At 41.1% G+C, this 19,151-nt stretch overlaps 1 protein-coding gene across 1 annotated transcript in view; it reads right to left on the bottom strand.

Moving 5' to 3' along the window:
• Nucleotides 1-18,017, bottom strand: part of PAH (phenylalanine hydroxylase) — a 73,816-nt gene extending 55,799 nt beyond the window's left edge. Inside the window, exons 1-2 of the mRNA XM_082739126.1 lie at nt 17,650-18,017; nt 11,285-11,392 (exon numbers count right to left, since the gene is read on the bottom strand). Coding sequence (XP_082595252.1) covers nt 11,285-11,392; nt 17,650-17,706 — 165 coding nt within the window. The 5' untranslated portion in view covers nt 17,707-18,017. The remainder of the gene's footprint in view (nt 1-11,284; nt 11,393-17,649) is intronic.
• Between the last annotated feature and the right edge of the window lie 1,134 nt (nt 18,018-19,151).

Genomic DNA, 19,151 nt, shown 5'->3' with positions numbered 1-19,151 from the left:
GTTCAACACCAAACTTCCGCCCTCCGCAAAAGCACTTCCAGAGAGAAGACTCTCACTTTAGGAATAGCCATAAAACAACATAGACCCCATGACTCAGTTTTTATAAGGCTGGAGATCAAACTTATGGGAAAAAAATTCACCAAAATTCATAACCTAACCAAACTCCCCACAATAGGGAAACAATTAAGAAAATTATAGTGGAATCACTCAGTGGAGATTATGCCGCTTTTGAAAAGCAGGTAACATTCACAAATCAATCAATATGATACAAAATGTTTAGAAAGTTAGAAGCTTCCAATTGGGGGACAGGAGAAATAAGTGAAGGGTATTAACAGGTTGGAAGCTTCTAATTACAAAATAATAAGTCATGGGCATGTAATGTACAGCATGGGGAATTAGTCAGTATTATTGTAATAACTTTGTATGGTGACAGATGGTAACTAGACTTATGGTGGAGATAATTTTGTAATGTATAAAAATATCAAATCACTATGATGTACATTGGAAACTGATAGACTGTTGTATGTCAATTATACTTCAATTAAAAAAAGAAACTTTCTCTGCCCCAAACCCCTCACTCAACTCATGGTCTCTCTCTTTTGCTCTCTCTCTCTGACCAAATAAATAAATAAAATATTTTATTTATATATATAAATATAAATTATATATAATGTAATTACATATGATATACAATGGTATTATGTATAATATAATTATATATCACATATAATTAAAATTAAAGATTTTATTTATTTACTCGGTCAGAGAAAGAGAGAGCACAAGCAGGGGGAGCAGCAGGAAGAGGAAGAAGAAAGATCCTCGCTGAGCAAGGGAGCCCCATGCAAGACTCAATCCCAGGACCCTGGAATCATGACTGGAGCTGAAGGCAGACTCTTAACTGACTGAGCCACCCAGGGTCCCAGTAAATAATATCTTTAAAAAAAAAATGCTTAAAGCAGTATCAGTAATCACTCTAAAATATGTTAACAGTAGTAGTCTATAGACAATGGGCCTAAAGATGATTTTTGTTTCTTTCTATTTTTTTCATCACAGTTCAACTTTTCTAAAAACAACACTTACACTTTTACAAAGAAAAATTAACATTGCTTTTTAAATGGTTACAATGATAACCACTTGGGAAAATACTTATGATTAATTGATTAATTTAAGTATGTGATAATTATAACATGTTTTAAAAAACTATGCCCAGGTCAAAAAAAAAAAAAAAAAAGGAAGAAAGAGAGAAGGAAAGAAAGAATGAAAGAAGACTAGAATAAAATGCATCAAAATGAGTTATTATGAGATTATGTACAACTTCTATTTATTTGTCAAAAGACTTACAATATTACACATATAATGAAAAGAAAAATATATCTTTTAAATGTGAGTGAAGTTTTTGGCTAAGAACACTCCGCCAAACTCTCTAAGCTATTTCTTTCCCATTTGAATCAATTTATTGAAAATTAATTCTCAAGTTTGGCATGCAATTTGCTTATTGGAGTTTTTCCAGCTCAGATACCAATAATCTTGGTTGCTAAGAGAGACTTTAGAAATCAACCTTCAAACCTGATTATGATCATAGTTACCTTTTAGTAAATGAACTTTTATTTTTAAGCAAGGGGTCTGGGTAGGTATACAAACGGACCCACATACACTCACCATATTTTTGGGTGAGGGACAAAGAAAGAACTCTTTCTGTTATTGACATGGACATCTGAGTGGAGGCAAGAAAAGTTTAAAGCTAAACAGTTTGAGGACAATTTCATGATTTGTCCCATAGCCAATCTACACATAAAAAATAACGGTGTAACACCTTAATTAATTAGGACTCTTGAGCAGAGAGTGTAGGGACTCAGAGAAAAATAAACTGAAATGAAAAGCCTCTTTTAATAAGGATTGGCCAAGGGGTGCCTGGGTGGCTCAGTTGGTTAAGCCTCTGCCTTCAGCTCAGGTCATGATCTCAGGGTCCTGGGGTTGAGCCCCACATTGGGCTCTCTGCTCAGCAGAGATCCTTCTTACCCTCGCCCCTCTGCCTGCCTCTGCCTACTTGTGATCTCTCTCTGTCTCTCTGTCAAATAAATAAATAAAATCTTAAAAAAAAAAAAAAGGAATTGGCCAGAAATCCTTTCCTGTTCCCATCCTTAAGAAAAACCTTTCTACAGGGGTCTTGGTCAGTAGTGAATAAAACTGCAGATACACAGAATTCCCAATGGTGAACAATGGACTTGCCCTTGTGGATCTCTTCAAGTTTGGGGTTCATTCTTCTTCCATTTCATTCCTCAAGAAAAGGAGAATGGTGTAACAGAGGAAAGATAGGCTTTGGAAACTACTCTGAGTTCAACTTCTGATTCTGCTGCTCATCACCTCTGTACGCATTAGCTGGTCATCCTGAACTCTTATTTATTTATGTTTAAAATAAAGACAATAGTGTTACCTGGTAGCTCAGTAAGATAAAGAGAAAAAGCACCTCACACCATTTTGGCTTCATTGATAGATACCCAATAAGGACTTATGATACTTTGCTTCTCTCAGCTTGGTATGGATATACTTTTCCCTGGGAGGCAAAATGCATTATGTTTGATGAGTTCTTTCACCCTTTATTATCTAAATTTTTCTCAGCTTCTTTCCTGAAAACATGTTTCAAAAAGGAGAAGGAAAAGTTGAAGATATTTTCAGATGGGATGAGGCTGGAAAAGGAGAGCTTCTGGACCACTCCAGGCTGTTGTCTTAGAATAAACTTGAAAGAGTTATGTTCTGACCTATTCCAGAGGTTTCTGAGGGCAAATCAAAGACATTCACAAAGAATGTCCCAAATCATTGGTCTGAAGTAAACAGGAGCTTTCAATAATTCATTCAATCAAGCACCTTCCATGTGCCAAACACTGTCCCAGTGCTGGGATACAACAGTGAACAGAGTGGGAAAAATCCATGCTCTTCGGGAGGTCACATTCTCAAAGCAGGAGACAAACAGTAACTATGAATATATAGAATAGAATAGAATATACAGTCTTCAGATGGAATGGAAAAAATCCAAACCAAAGAGGGATTGGATATTCCAGGGGTGCCATGAAGGAGATATTTTAAATAGTGTGGTCAAGAAAGGCTCAAAAAATAAACAGGTGACATTTAAGCACAGATCTGAAGTCAATGAGAGAGCAAGCTGTGAGCGAAACAGCAAGTGCAAGGGTCCTGGGGCAAGACCGCGCACAAGATGACTCAGAAACACCAAGCTTGCCAGAGTGTCTGGAGCAGAATGAACAAGGAGGAGGGCAACAGGACAGGAGGAAGAGCAGTAACTGACCGCGACCTATCAGCCATTATCTGAACTTAGTTTTCACTCAGATTGGTAGTAAGAAGATACATATAGTAGGTAATGAGGAAGAGAAGGTACATTTTGGGACTCATGTTTTGAAAAAAGCACTCTGGTGGCTGTTTTAATAATAGACTATAGTGGGGTGCCTGGGTGGCTCAAGTGTTGAGCTTCTGCCTTCAGCTCAGGTCATGATCTCAGGGTCCTGGGATCGAACCCGGCATCTAGCTCCCAGCTCAGGGCGAAGCCTGCTTCTCCCTCCCCCTCTCCCTTCTTGTGTTCCCTCTCTCACTGTGTCTCTCTCTGCCAAACAAATAAACAACATCTTTGAAAAAAAAAAAAAAATAGACTGTACTAGGCCCAGGGCAGAAGCAGAAGCAGTCTGGAGACCCCTACAATATTTGGGATAAGAAATGACAGTTATAAGGATTTGAGAAGAGATTTTATGGAGATGTAGGTGGGCTTCCTATTTATTTTACTGATCTCCTCTTGGGAGAGGGCCAGGAACAGCTCTGGTTGAGCAAGAATCTGGAAACCGAACCCACCGGGATGAATAGGAAACCAAGAACATTCAGGAAAGCTTGGGCAGCACAACTAAATTCTAGAGTGGGCTCCAGATTATTCCCCACCCTGCTCTGGAGGAGAGTTCTTGGTTAGGTTCAGGCTGGATGGTCAGCCAGATTAATACGCCCTGAAGACCATCTTTTGGGACACGATGCTGCTTGCTCTGGAAGAACCTCTATTGTAATCTCTGGGACTTCTCTTCCCTCTGTCTTCTCCCTCTTTGTTAGATTATTTCTTCTCTGCCCTCCCCTCCATTGGGTTGGGGTTGCATCAAACTCAGAGGAGACCCTTTCTGGAGAGATCTGGAGTAGCAGGTTAATCTAGGCTCTTTTCGAGGCTTTGGTGAGTAGAGCCTTTTTGTTCCTGTGTTCCTCTTTGTACACCTTTTCTTGCCAAAAGGATCATAAAATGAAAAAGGACGTGTTTCAGTCCAGGGCTCCTGAGAAGCAATCACTACTCATGGACCATCAGGGGGGTCATGGCACTCTTTCAATTTTCACCATGTGAGATTGAACTTCATCAGAAAAGTTCAAACTGTAAGCTCTGTGTTGCTATTTCCCAAATATGTCCACCTCTGAAGGGTTTTGCAGCTAAAAACAGTGCCAGTTTTCAATCTGAGGTTCTTCTAGTCAATATGTAGTCACCTGACCTGTACAGAAAGTTAAATGCATCACCATGTGTACAGGTAAATAATGAAGGCAACCTAAATGTCCACCAACAGGAGAGGACCAAGTATAGTCATACCACGAATGTGCAAGGAAAAGAATAAATGAGCCAGAACACTATGGACTCGAGCAAATCTCCAAAGCAACATTCACCACTCTGTCATCAAGAAAGAAACTACAGGGGCACCTGGTGGCTCAGTGGGTTAAAGCCTCTGCCTTCAGCTCAGGTCATGATCCTAGGGTCCTGGGATCGAGCCCCGCATCGGGCTCTCTGCTCAGCAGGGAGCCTGCTTCCCTCTCTCTCTCTCTGCCCACCTCTGCCTACTTGTGATCTCTGTCAAAAAAATAAATAAAATCTTAAAAAAAAAAAGAAAGAAAGAAAGAAACTACAAATGAACTGCTAAAATACGATTCCAATTTTGCAAAAAGTCAAAGCTTGCAAAACTAGGCCATGCATTGCTAATGGGTAACTAAACATAGCAAAGGCTAAAATGATATGTGGAGTAACATTGAATTCAGATTAGTAGCTACATCTGAGGAGGAAACTCATGGAGAAGGGTATCCAGACTTGGGTCACTCATGCAATGCTTCCTTTCTTAAGCAGGGGGTGAGTTGCATGGGTGTTCTTTCTATCGTGATAAATACTGGGGGCTTGAAAGAATATATTTTTTAAGGATTTTATTTATTTATTTATTTATCAGAGAGAGAGAGAGAAAGAGAGAGCGAGCACAAGCAGGCAGAGGGGCAGGCAGAGGCACAGAGAGAAGCAGGCTCCCTGCTGAGCAAGGAACCCAACGTAGGACTCAATCCCAGGACCCTGAGATCATGACCTGAGCTGAAGGCAGTGGCTTAATCAACTGAGCCTAGTCAATACATAGTCACCTGACGTGTACAGAAAGTTAAATGCATCACCATGTGTACAGGTAAATAATGAAGGCAATCTAAATGTCCACCAACAGGAGAGGACCAAGTATAGTCATACCACGAATGTGCAAGGGGGAGAATAATTTTAAAAGAGAGAATATTTTAAAAGTCATCTGTGTTGTAAGATTTTATTTTTTCCTCCACTGGAGCTCAACGTTCTTCTTATTTTGATTAAAGCAGCAATGTTCCTGTAAACACGTGTACCGCTCACGACCGCTCTGGACTTATGGCCAGAGGGGTAAAGGCAGCCCTCGTGATTCATTCTAGATCCAATCCCACTCTCCAGGCCCAGGGGTCACAGGCAGGACCTTAAAGTCCAAACTTCAGGTGGTAAACATGACACATAAGCCTAGAGGTCTCCCCACCTCTTGGAACCCAGACTCAGTCCCCAGAAACGCTGAGGTTGGCAGACAGAAAGGCTGTGAGGATTCTGTTACCTGACCACTTGTTTATTCTCTCCTTTCAGGTTATTTGTTTCTTTGTTCTGGAATTAAGTTTTCCCTTCCTCTCTCCTGGTCACCCCCTTCAGGTTTCAGCTTAACCACTACATCTGCAAAAAATAGTCCCTGGCCAACGCTGCCTCATGGAACCCTGAGCTTCTCTCATTTTTGTAGGGACAGGGAATGGCCACGACTCACCCCAGTCTCCCCAGCACCTTTATAGAGTCTGATAACAGTAGATACTCAAAAAATATTAACTGAATGCATAAATGAGAGAGATTGAGCTCACTGAACATCCAATGGGGAAAAGGCATGAGTCATCTGGGGACAGGGAGAGTATGGGAAGTGAATATGACCAATATTGACTGGGTATTTTCCTTTTGTTTCCAAAAGCCCTGACCACTGTGAAAATGGAAAGTCAACTCTGAAGTGGTTTTGGCCCCAAGTGTCTAGCATTAGGCAGGTTGCTTAGTCAGAACCTCTGTGTCCCCATCAATTAAATGATGCTAATTGAGCAAACCCATGGACCTCAGCACTCTGTATATTCATATATTTGCTTGTTCCCTTCCTTAGAAAATCTATAGTAAGGTGATTAGTGTAATGCTAGCAGAGGGAGGAAGACTTCTTCTTTGCCATCTCCCCAGGGAGCTGGTATCTAATTTTACAGTCCATTACTGAGGCACTTGTAGCAAAGACTCTCAGGGGACTATTTTTCGAAGAAGGTGCAAGACATGAGCTAGCAGAGGCTAACAATATAGAGAGCTACAGACAATGTTTAGATAAAAGCATGAAGAATTGAAAATTAGAACAACCGACAACAGTGGGATGTTGGCAGATTAGCAGGTAGAGGTTTGGGTGTATTTCTAATTATTTGACCCCAAGTCACAAAAACAAAGGCTTCACTGTCTCAGCACTCAGCCAACACATGCAAACACAGTACTTCTGTATATCTCTTATAAATACCAAACCGATTGTGTTACGTTCTGATGTAGTTACTAGCTAAGGCTGACAAGGATGCAAGTCCATTGGCAGGCAACATCGTCCCTTAATGGGATGGTGACTTGGGTGTTAAACATCTGAGGAAAAGAAGGGCTCTCAAGCAGGGAATGAAGCCTGACCATGCTGGGAGAAATCTGCCCTTACTCTGCAGATTTCACGTTTTGTTTGAGGAGCTAGGATGTCTATATGTGCTCCCGGTGGCTAGGGGCTAAGAAAGCTGTCACCATATGGAGTCAGGCCAGGGGGACCAGATGGTCCAGGTTCACACAACTGTTGGTGTTTGATTTATTACTCTGAGCATGTATTAAAGTTAAGTTAAATGTCCCTGTTGCCTCTCTGCTATGCTGCAAGCCATCAAAGGATAGTCTTGCTCGTTAAACATAGATAGAACCACAGTGAGAGATTCATAGGGTACAGGTGATTCTCCCATTATGGAACATTCTCCTTCCATTGCCAATCTTGGGGGAGCTGGATAGATTTGTATCCTTTGTCTCTATTAAGGATAAGTAAGCTTATTTATACCATCATTTTGGTTTTGATTCTGCCCTGCCTTTTGCTGGCTGTTTTCATAGTACTAATACTAGAAATCAATGACTTCTGGCATCCTTCTACAGTAGAAACACTGCCTTTAACTGATTTGAAATATGCTCCTTGTAATTTCTACACCTTGACCTTTTACCTCTAAAGTAATAAAAAGTAAGTAGTATTTTTCTCCCATAAGAGCCCTTTAAATATTTCCTTGACCCGTCTACCCTCTTCAAGACATAAAATCCTAATCCTTTAACTCCTTTTCATATTGCTAGGAATTTAAGAAACCCTGAAGTTCTATGACCCTCTAAAATTGTGGTGCATAGAAATAAAAGTAAACATTTATTTTTTAAAATATTTTATGTATGTATGTATGTATTTGACTCAGAGAAAGAGCATAAGCAGGAGGAACGGCAGGCAGATGGATAGGGAGGAAGGAAGGAAGAAAGAAAAGGAAAGGAAGGGGCGCCTGGGTGGCTCAGTGGGTTAGTCTCTGCCTTCGGTTCAGGTCATGATCTCAGGTCCTGGGATTGAGCCCCGCATGGGGCGGTGGGGGGGGGGGGGTCTCTGCTCAGCAGGGAGCCAGCTCCCCTCCCCGCCTGCCTCTCTGCCTACTTGTGATCTGTCTCTGTCAAGTAAATAAATAAAATCTTTAAAAAAAAAAAAAAAAGAACTACTCTTCAGAAGTTATTAACTTGATCCGTATGTATCAACAAGTATATATCTCAAAACACTGCATTTAGAAAAAAAATACATAGCAATTCCTCCTGAACACCTCATGTGTAACTAGTTTAAGGGTTTTACCTGCATTAAGTCATTTAATCCTCAGAACTACCCTTTGAAACTGATGAGATAATTATTAAGAGGAACTGAAGTACAGAGAAGTCAAACGATTTTCCCAAAGCCACAGCTGTTTCTCCAGAGTTCGTGCTCTTAATGCATCTACTGAACTGACACAAAGAGGCTGCAGAACAGCAAGCACAGCCCAATACTTGCCAATATCCTTATTATGTGAAATATAGGAAAAAGTATACTAAACTCACAATAAGGCTGCCTTGGCCAGGAAGTTCACAGCATGACAGGATTGAGAGGAGACCAGAAAGCACTTCAGCAACATCTTTAAAGTTGTGATTCTTTTTAAAGAAACAGTATGTTAATTTGTAACTTTTGAAACCATAATCATACATGAAAGAAAATGAAAGTGAACTTGTCGAAATGTTAACAGTGGCTGATGTGGATGAGGGGAATATGGGTAGTTATTTTTCTTGCACTTTGGAACACGTTTCAATTTGAAGGAAAGAAGGAATACTTAGTGACAGATCCCTTTCCCTCAAAGAATAGGAGGATGGGGTCATGATATTTGTATTAAAAAAAAAAAAAAAGACTCCAGAAGTATTCAGATGTACTGGGACAAGTGTATCTGTCAGAGGTGTGGGGTGCCAGAGAGAACTTATGGCTGGCAAATTCAGAATCCGATCACCAGCATACATTAGCTGTGTGACCTTGAACAAATGACTCACCCTCTCAGAACTACTTCCTTCACACAAAATATAGTAATACTACCTTCACAGGTTGAATGGGGACCAAATCAAGGATCCTCTGTGCCTGCTTTATCAGGTACTATGGTTCTGCAGACACCAGAATTCAATTTTCTATCTTCCCTCAACACTTCAATAAATTTAACTTAACTCTGTATTTTGCCAGTCTGTTAAGGGTAGAAAGGATGCTGTTCTATACAATGTCTAGGGCAACTTCTGAAATATATTTGGAAAAAAGTGCAACACACACTAACAAGAAACCCTTCACCAATCCCGATACAGTGACCTCTGTTTCCTCCTCTGTGAATGTGTATAAAAATGCCACTTACTAACCAGAGCAGTTGAGTTTTGAATAATGCTTTTAAATGTTCACCCAGAGTACACACACACACACACACTCACACACACACAGACACACACACAAAGACACACACACACACCCTCTGGGTGCATTTTATCTAGTCCTGGTAATTTAGTTACTTGTGGTTTATTTATTAGGTTGAAAACATCCTGTTAATTTACTATTATTTAATTTATTAACTGATTAAGGCCTGACCTCTCAAGGGGAAAATGCTGATTAACTGTATAATACAAAGGCTAAGATGTTTCATAGAAGCGTCTTACAGATACATTCTTCCTTCTGAGTAGTTCCTCGTTCAGAGAGTCCTCTTGCCTCTCTTCTCTGTGCTCACTGTTTGCTCTCATTCAGGCAAACATTCCCCTACCCACCCCCACCTCCTTTGGAAAGCCAGGTTTCCAACATTTTTAAAAACAGACTTTATTTTTTAGATAGATTTTCGATTTATAGAAAAATTAAGAGGATAGTATGAAAAATTTCCATATACTCTGCACCCTGTTTTCCTATTACTAATATTTTATGTTAGTATGGAATATGTGTTATAATTAATGCCCTAATATTGCTGCATTTTCAGAAAATAAAGACCATCCTGTATTTGATTTTTTTTTTTTTTTTAGTTCATATCTAATGTCCTTTTTCTATACTAGGCTCCCATTCTAGACCCACATTACATTTAGATGTTATATCCCTTTAGGCTCCTCCCTTGACTGACAATGCCTCACACACTTCTTGTTTTTGATGATTTTGATAGTCGTAGTTTTGAGGAATATGGGTCAGGTATTTTGTAGAGTGTCCCTTAACTGGAACTTGTCTGATGTTTTTCTCATAGCTAGATTGGGATTATGGTTTCAGGGGAGGAAGACCACAAAGGTAAAATACTATTTTCATCAAGTCATATCGAGGATTCATCTTCTTACGTGAGTCGTCACTGTTGACCTTCATTGCCTGGCTGAGATACTGTTTGTTAGGGTCTCCAACTCCTTTCCATCCTATCCTGTTTGGAAAAAAGTCACGCTGTGCCATCCGTACTTAAAGAGTGGGGAGTGATGCTCTTCTTTGAGTATAGAATATCTAATTAAATGATTTAGAACTCTTCTGCATGGGAGATGTGTCTTTTCTCCATTGATTTATGTATTCAGTCACCAGATACAATTTTTAAAAAGATTTATTTATTTATTTGAGAGAGGGAGAGAGAGCGAGAGGGCACATGCATGAGCAGGAGGTAGGGGAGAGATCAGAAGGAGGAGAGAGAAACCCAGGCAGACTCTGCACTGAGCCCAACATGGGATGCCATCTCGCAACCCTGAGATCAGGACCCCAGCTGGAACCAAGAGTCAGATGCTTAACCGACTATGCTACACAGGCACACCATGAGATATAATTTTATTAAAGAACTTGGGGTAAAAATTAATTGGTTCAAAGATATTCCTTCCTAAAATCCAGGACCAAAAAGAATGAAGCTTAATTTGCTTTGCTTCTATGAAATTTAATTTCATTCTTAATTGAACATTAAATCTGTATAAAACTGGTCTGTAGAGGAGATAAGGCTGACTGAGCTAAGATTCCTTTCCTGAAAAGCAGGCCCAGACAGAAAATGTATATACATAACAAGGCAGATAAGTACTATAGTTAAAAGTAAAGTGCTTTGGGAGCACTGAGAAGATAGTAACTTATTCAGGGAGAGCTTGATTAAAAAAAAAAAAAAAGTCTGAAACCAGGGCCGGCTTTCTGTGCACGTAACCAGTGATTCTGAACGATTCCGATTATGAATAGAGAGCAACGCAGATAGAATAGAAGGCTTCACTAAAGTCACACAGTTGGTTAACGCCAGCATCTGAGCTGAAAATGAATTCTTCCAGTTCCGGATCCCATATTTCTCTTGCTGCATTTTATTAGAAAACAACCCAGAAGTCTGCTATGCATTATCCAAGATGGAAACGGAATGGCATGGAAATTACCTCAAATAAGCGCAAGACTTTGGCCAGGGCACCAACTTCTTCTTTGAGTGAGAAGATCAGTGATATGGCACCATTTTGACTGGAGTTGTCTTCAATATAGCTTGTTTCCTAAAAGATGAAGTGTTCTTGGTTAAAATGCTTTTCTGTGAAACCTCCAAGGAAGAGGCTGCCATGAACTCTCTCTTCTTGTCAAGGCTTAGAATACAGTAAGCTACATATATTCTACATAGAAATATATAATTTCTGATGGAAAATAAAGAAGTCAAGGGATATATTATTGAATTGAATACTGACCTAAGAGCATTATTGAAATATTTTTGTGGGCTCCATATGTGCCCAAAAATCAACAGCATGTACCTAAAACTAGGAAGAAAAACCCGTACAGAACAATTACTCTCTTGTAAGAAAGCTGATGAAATCAATGGAATAGATGTTACATATTTCAATAATGCTCTATTATTCAATTTTAGAAACCTTTAATTATTTACTGATATCACCAGTCATTCTATAGCTTCAAGACCTTTTAATGAGCACCTGCCAAGTTCTGGACACCATTAGGGCCCTGAGATCCAAAAGTGAGTAAGACAATGCCCCATCATTTAGGAGCTCAATATTTGGCTTAAAAGACACATAAACCACACAAAGATCCTTAGAGATAGTATAATACAGTTCAAAAAGTGTTCGGGAAAACAATGAAAAATATGGTGTGGAATGTACTAAAAATGGGTGTTTGAGACCAAAGACCTGGGCTGAAATTCTCTGTCTTCCAGTTACCAGCTCAAACAGTCTAGGCAGATAGCTTGGCCTTCTAAGTTTCCTCATCTGGAAACTCTTGGTAATCATAAGCTCTGTCAAGCAGTATTCACATAATGAAAAAAACAAAAAAGATAAAATAGTTTACATATAAAAATGAAGAAAATATATATACACAAGAATGATTTCTTGGCCTTTGGCAAAGATCTCAAGGAAGCATCACACTCAGGAAACTGTTCTGTATGCTGGGATCCAAGATATCCAATTAAAGTCACAAAATACATAAAAGTAATACAAATAATCTGTTGGAAGATGGATATCCTACACTACAAAGCAAAGTATGACAAGGATCTAGCACTTTCTACATGCATGTGACAGCAAGCTAAGGTGGGATTAGGGTTGGTATTGCAGGGTTTGCTGCAAACTTTAAAAATTGTATAGTCAAGTTTTATAGTAATATATAAAGCTCCATATGTGCCCACAAATCAACAGCATATACCTAAAACTAGGAAGAAAAACCCGTGCAGAACAATTACTCTCTTGTAAGAAAGCTGATGAAATCAATGGAATAGATGTTACATCAGCTCAGTAAGAAGGCTGTGTTGGACAGTTCTCCCAGTGACTCAGCATAATAAGCCTTGCATGAAAATTGATGGCCCCTATGATGAAATTCTTTTCATTCAGAAAGTTCAGATTTTCTCAGGACCATACCCCAAACAGAGGTGGGGAGCAAGAACCAAAATTATCAGCAGGTGTCATTAGATGGAGCTTCTCATGACTTGAAGATTGAACTAATCTACATCCCTAAATGGACCATGATTTTCTTTCTTGAAAAAAGCTTTTTCTTTTAAAAAAAAAACTCCAGTATAGTTAATCTATCATTTCTTAAGAGCCTGTAATATCCCAGGCATTATAATAAGCACTTGATTTGGATTATCTCATTTAATTTTGATACAATTTAGGAGGCTTTACTATCCACCAAGTGTCAGCTTTAATTGACAACAAAATGAAGCCTTAGGGAAGGTAAGTAATTGTCCACAGTTACGCAGTCAGCAATGGAGCCAGGGTAGGACCTCACACCATCTGACCCCAGCCTATGTCCACCACTCACAGCTTCTTCTTGCAGGACTATGTCCTGCCTCTCCCTCTTTTAAACCCTGCCAGAGATATGCAGAGGAGTCTCTGACGTTAGTCTTCTTCCTCCCAGAGAACATTAAGCCCTTAGTCCTTTCTGGTTTCCTTGAAAAGATGAAATATTTCCATTTCTGGTTCAATTGGCAACATTCTCTTCTGGTGGCCTCTAAGAAAAGTTACACATTCCATATAGACATCATGGTGGCCTCTAAGAAAAGTTACACATTCCATATAGACATCAACAGACACCACCTATGACTGGGGCAATTCAGGCTTGAATGCACCCTTCCTCAAGATTCCCATCACCACCACCTTCCTGCTCCTGTAGCTCTGAGTCCTATCTGACCTTCCCCAGAAATGACCCTTGGGGTTATGTCCTCCTTTTGTTCCTACTGCTACCATGCTAATCCAGCTCTTAGTGATCTATATCGATCTGGCCCTAACAGACTTTTGCTTGTGTCCCTCTTCTCCTCAGAATTCTTCAAACCCTCCCCATGGCCAGCAGGATAAAATACTTCTTTCTGATATACAGGAGTATCTTGAGACCTCATCTCCAGAGGCCCACCCACAGGAACGGCCTCGCCAGCAAACCGGCTTTCTCCTTGCCTTTTCAGCTTCTCATTAAAGCAAACACCATGCACCACTCTGCCTTGTCCCCTTTCAAATATCTTAGCCTGCCTCAAAAGCTCCCTTTGGGTCTCACTTCTGCCAGGAGACCTCTGTATTCCCCAGCTGAGGTGAATGATCCCTCCAGGTTCTAGGCATTCTATTTGGCTTCTGATGCCGACATAGGACTTGACTCGCAGAGCTGGCCCTGTTTTTAGGGTTCATCTAGTTTCTCCCCGTTATTTTCCCTATTTCTTGTAGACCAGTTATTCAATACCTCTCTCAACAGCCTACTCTTACCCATGCCTGTTCCTTTCACTTTCTCCCCATACACTTTCTAGATCAGAGATTTTCAAAAAGCATTCCTTGTTTCTCCACTTCAAAATTACCTGGGGATTCCTTGTTCAAGAGCAGATTCCAAGGCCTCACCCTAACCCATTAAATTTGAGTATCTGGGGTATAGGCTCTCAGCACCCACATCTTCAAAAGATCACAGATGATTCTTAACCACAAAAGATTTTGAAACCACTGATAAATGCACAGCTTATTTTTTTAATTGTGACTTTGCCCAAATATGTCTGCAAACTCACATTTACCATATGATAAGGTACTACTTTCATTGTTATTAATATTAATAATGGGACTTGCCATTGAATGAATACCCACTATGTACCAGGAGCCATATTGGTGCTTTTTATAGTTAATAGACATCATCATTGGCAGCAACTAGCACTATTACAAGAGTTCACATGTAATCCGTTCATCGAGTCCTCACAATAGCACCATGAAGTAGGTGCTATTATTTTGCAAGTGAAGGAATAGACTCTGCTAGGTTCAGTGAACTGTCCAAAGACACCCAGCTAATGAGTAGCAGAGCTTGGATTTGAACATGGGTTCAACACTTCCACAATCCGTATTCTGCCTCCCAGTGACAGACCAACTGAGACAACAGCTCCCTTTTTCCAAAACTTGAGGGGACTTAAATGAAAAGAAGCTCATGGATGTTTGTGATATGGTGTGGCCTTGGGTGGATCCTGATTCCAGCTTTGCTATGTTCATCCCGCATGGGACCTTGGGCAAATCTCTCCCAGAAAAAAAAAAAAAAAATATATATATATATATATATATATATATATATATATATATATATATCTTTTTTTAAAGATTTTATTTATTTATTTGGCAGACAAGTAGGCAGAGAGGCAGGCAGAGAGAGAGGAGGAGGAAGCAGGCTCTCTGTGGAGCAGAGAGCCCGATGTGGGGCTCGATCCCTGGACCTTGGGACTATGACCCGAGCTGAAGGCAGAGGCTTTAACCCACTGAGCCACCCAGGCACCCCATCTCCCAGAATATATTTTTACTGGCTCATAATCTATACCTTATTTGCTTTCAAAAGGCATGAGAGTTGACTTAGAAATATGTACACCCAGGAAGGGTAAAGGTAGAGAAGTAACTCAGAAACTAGATCAGAAGAAATAGGGCAGGGAAAATGAACTTTACTAACACCCAAGAGAAAGAATTTTGATCATTGGGCAATCCATTTAACAGGAAAAATATATTCCCTATGGTTGTGTCTAATAAATATACTCTGTAATCTTTGGAAAAGAGCATTTTTGAAAATTAGGAACAAAATTTAGCTAGGTATTCCTTTTGATCTTAGTGCTTTTTGGAGCCATGGTAGGAGGTTTCTATTTGCATATGGGATTATATGCATAGACATCCACAGTGGAAGACAGCCAAAAACAAGATGTGAATATCCTTCCATGGACACGCTATAGCTCTATATTCCAGTGTGTCTCTGCAGGAGGAGGCAGTGTGGGAGAGGGGTGCCCCGGGGAGTTGGAAGTGAGATCTGTGTTTGAATTCTGGTTTCACCATTTAAAGCTATGATTTCTGAGTTTCCCTCATTTTGTATTCCATTGCCCCATTCTATTTTTCTTCACAGCTCATTTCTCTACATGAAATTCGTGTCCATCTCATTAGTTTTTGTATTGTTTTTCTTACCCACTAGAATATGTTTTACTGGCACAGAAACTCTGCTGTGTCTGGCACATAGTAGGGGTACAATAAGTCTCCTGGGTGAATGAATGAACCAAATATCTATTGCAGGGTTGTCATGCCTGTTGTGTGTGTAGATCACATAACCTATCACATGCTCTCCAGCCTTGTATCAGAATTATGTCCAGCATGGTCTGTTCATCTGGGTCAGGAGATTCGAGAAGGCATAAACCAAATCTTTTTTGCAGACTGTCAGGAATCCTAAAGATTATTCTAGTCCAAACTCTCCTCCCTACCACCACCCCAGTTTTACAGATACCAAAGTGAGCTTCCTCCTCCTAGTTAGGTGACTTCCCCACTACACAACTTCAGTAAACAAACAAAAAAAAAAAAAACAGAGCTCACACCTCCTCACTCCATGTCCAACATCCCTCCATGGTGTAGCTGTACCAAGCACTGTGCTTGACTCAAGCTTGTCTCTCTTGCCAGTGTTCCAGACACATTTTGTCCAGCAAACAAATAATTTCTGGCTAGACACCATGCTCCAGGAACTGTGCTAAGAGCTTTACAGACACTATTCCATTGAATTCTCATCCCAACCCAAGGGTATGGGTATTTTTATTCCAATTTTTCAAATGGACAAACCTGAGGCTTTGCAAAGTTTAACATAGTGCTTTCAATGCAGAGGTATTACCAGGCCTGCTCTAAACCCTCCTCTCTACCCCCAGTCTTCAAGAGTAACAATCTGTGGTTCTCAATCTTCTAACTATTCAAGAAATAAAGCTTTAAGCTCCCATGTCTCCCCAACCAGATTGCTGTCCCACTTCCTCCATTGCCAATGGCACTGGAACTAAATGATGACAGAGCCAGGATCTGTTCTGGGATCTGTCTGACGCCCATGCTATCCCTCCTCAACACAAAGTTCTGTTTACCAAGCACTGCAAACCTTTTTAAAAGGAAAATTTTCTCACTGGACTCAAAAAAAAAAAGAAAAAAAAAAAAGCCAGCGCAAAGTTCTGTGGTCTCTCTAGCTATAATAAAACATCAACCGTGCTCTCCTCTCCAGGCTGTTTATTCTCCAGATGGCTCTCACTAATCCTGCAGATGACACATGTCTGTAAAGTCGTGTTATCTCCCAGGGCTGGGCTTTAAGTCTGAACCCGAGAGCCTAGGAGTATGATAAATCAATTGAAGAATGTATTCTGCAATTTTTCACCTCAAGAGAAAGGCAACAAATCCCGAACAGAATGCACCCGGAGCATTATTCACATCCCAAGTCACATCTAGGGTTCTCTCCCATTCCCAGTCCAGGGCTAAGCCTTGCTCATTTTCCTCTCTGTTTGATTTTCTCTTTCCCCAGGTCTGAGTAAGTCTGAGACTTCTTCAAGCCTCACTTTCTCCCAATGGTGAAAAAAAGGATTCAAATTTCTTACAATTTTGCCCTTGATAGGTGGCTGAGAGCACTTCGTATGTACCACAATAAAGCAGATCTAGAAGAATCCCATCGCCCATTCCAGATTACAAACCAGCCACTTCAGGCTAGGAAAGAGAGTAGGCAACAGAGAGGGACAGTGACTTGTCCAAAGACACACAGTTGATTGGGGGAAGCTCTGAAAGCCAGATCCCCAACCCCTAAACAGCACTCTTTCCCTGAAAGCCGCACAGGACAGATGTCCCTCCTGAGGGAAGAGCTGTCGAGGACCTGTGTTATCTGTTGCCTTCCCAGACATTTTCATCACCTTCAAATAAGTTCCGATTTTTCCATGAGTTTAAGGGAGTAGGAAACATCAACATTCCTCAGACCTTTTACCACTAGGGACCAAATTCCCCTGCCTGAGCACTGGCAGCATGCAGCCAGGCCAACTCTGGCTCACCTGTCCTTCAGAGAGTTTCCTGCCAAGGCTTCCGTTCTCCAGGACCACAGCTGACATGCTGGCTCCCCTCGTGAGCTAGATCTCTGGTCGGTGGCAGGCAGTTTAGCAAACAGCACGTGCTGCTGAGGTTTTTAACCTGGCGTTGGGAGGGGAGGACAGATTCCAAGGATGTCCCCTGCGAGTACAGGCCACAGTAACGCCCTCGGTAGGCGTTGTTCTGACGCAGTAGACTCCAGGTCACCCAGCGGCCCCTACCAAGGGGAAGGTGTGGCTGACACCTGCAGGCTGGACTTGGTTGCAGGCCCTGAATGGTGCCTGAATGGGGCTACCTGTGCGCTGAGGATTAAGCAGGGTTGGCAAGTCCTAGACTCAAGAGCACGGGCAGTGGTTTCTCTGCAGTGCAAATAACCCTGAGATCTGCTGATGAAAAAATTTTAAGAAATCATCCTTCCTTCCCCCACCCACCTCCCCATGGGAGAAGAGCTGGAATCCTGATTTAGATTTCGATCCGGGGTCAGGGGCAGGGTCCTTTCTATTAACCATTAAGCCAACTACTTTTCTGTGCTTTGACTTCAGAAAGCTACATAGAGGTAGCATTGTGAACGCTGAGCACAGCAATAAAAAGCAAAGGTAAGAAGAGCACAAGGTGAGTTGCAATGCACTGACACATCCTGGAGCTGTTTACATAACTGCCGAGAGCGTAAAAGAGACAGATTTAGAGCCACCTTGCCAGGAACTTGAGAGAATATGAATAAGAATGAGGTAATGCATTGAACATTTAGTACAGTTCTTGCCATATAGCTGAACACTCAATAAATAGAAGGTACTATTTAGAAGGATGGGACAAGCAGTAATCACGGAGGACCTCTCCTGTGGGCCAGTGTTCCAGGCGCCGAGGAGCAAGCAGTGAATGAAGTAGAGGATATTGCCTCCCCGGCCAGCCTGCTGTTCTGTGTGCGAGACAGAAAATAAATTAATAAATTTAGTCAGAGCTAAGCTTTCGGAAGAAAATGAAACAGGGAGAGGCAAGGACTGAGCTGGTGGGTACGGAAGAGTGGACTCCTTCCGACAGGTAGGACGATGTCCTTCCCCACTGTATTTTCAGATTCGGGAATCTGAGATGAGGCATTCATTGCCAGTGCCTGGGGTGGGTGAGGGGAAAGTAGGGGGAGGGCGCTGCAAAGTCAGAGGTTCAGAAAAAAATGTGAAAAAAAAATCAGGGGCATCAAAGCATCAAAGCCTTGAGGGCCTGCCTAATATTTACCCAGGACAGAAAACAAGCCAATAACAGAGGTTGCTCGAAATCCACCCCCTCCCCTCCCACAATTCTCTGATGGAGTAACCAAGCATCACCAAAGGGGGGGAAAATATTCCATAGTTGAGATTCAAAACAAATGGACTAACTCCCAGTTCCACCACTGATGAGCTGTGTAGCTTTGGTCAAATCTGTGCCTCAGTTTCTTAGTCTTTAAAATGGGGGTTTTAAGGACTATTGTGTAGGA

This window comes from Mustela nivalis, assembly GCF_964662115.1.
Source record: "Mustela nivalis genome assembly, chromosome: 7".
Classification (NCBI taxonomy): Eukaryota; Metazoa; Chordata; class Mammalia; order Carnivora; family Mustelidae; genus Mustela; species Mustela nivalis.
This window is presented reverse-complemented; position numbering and strand designations above follow the sequence as displayed.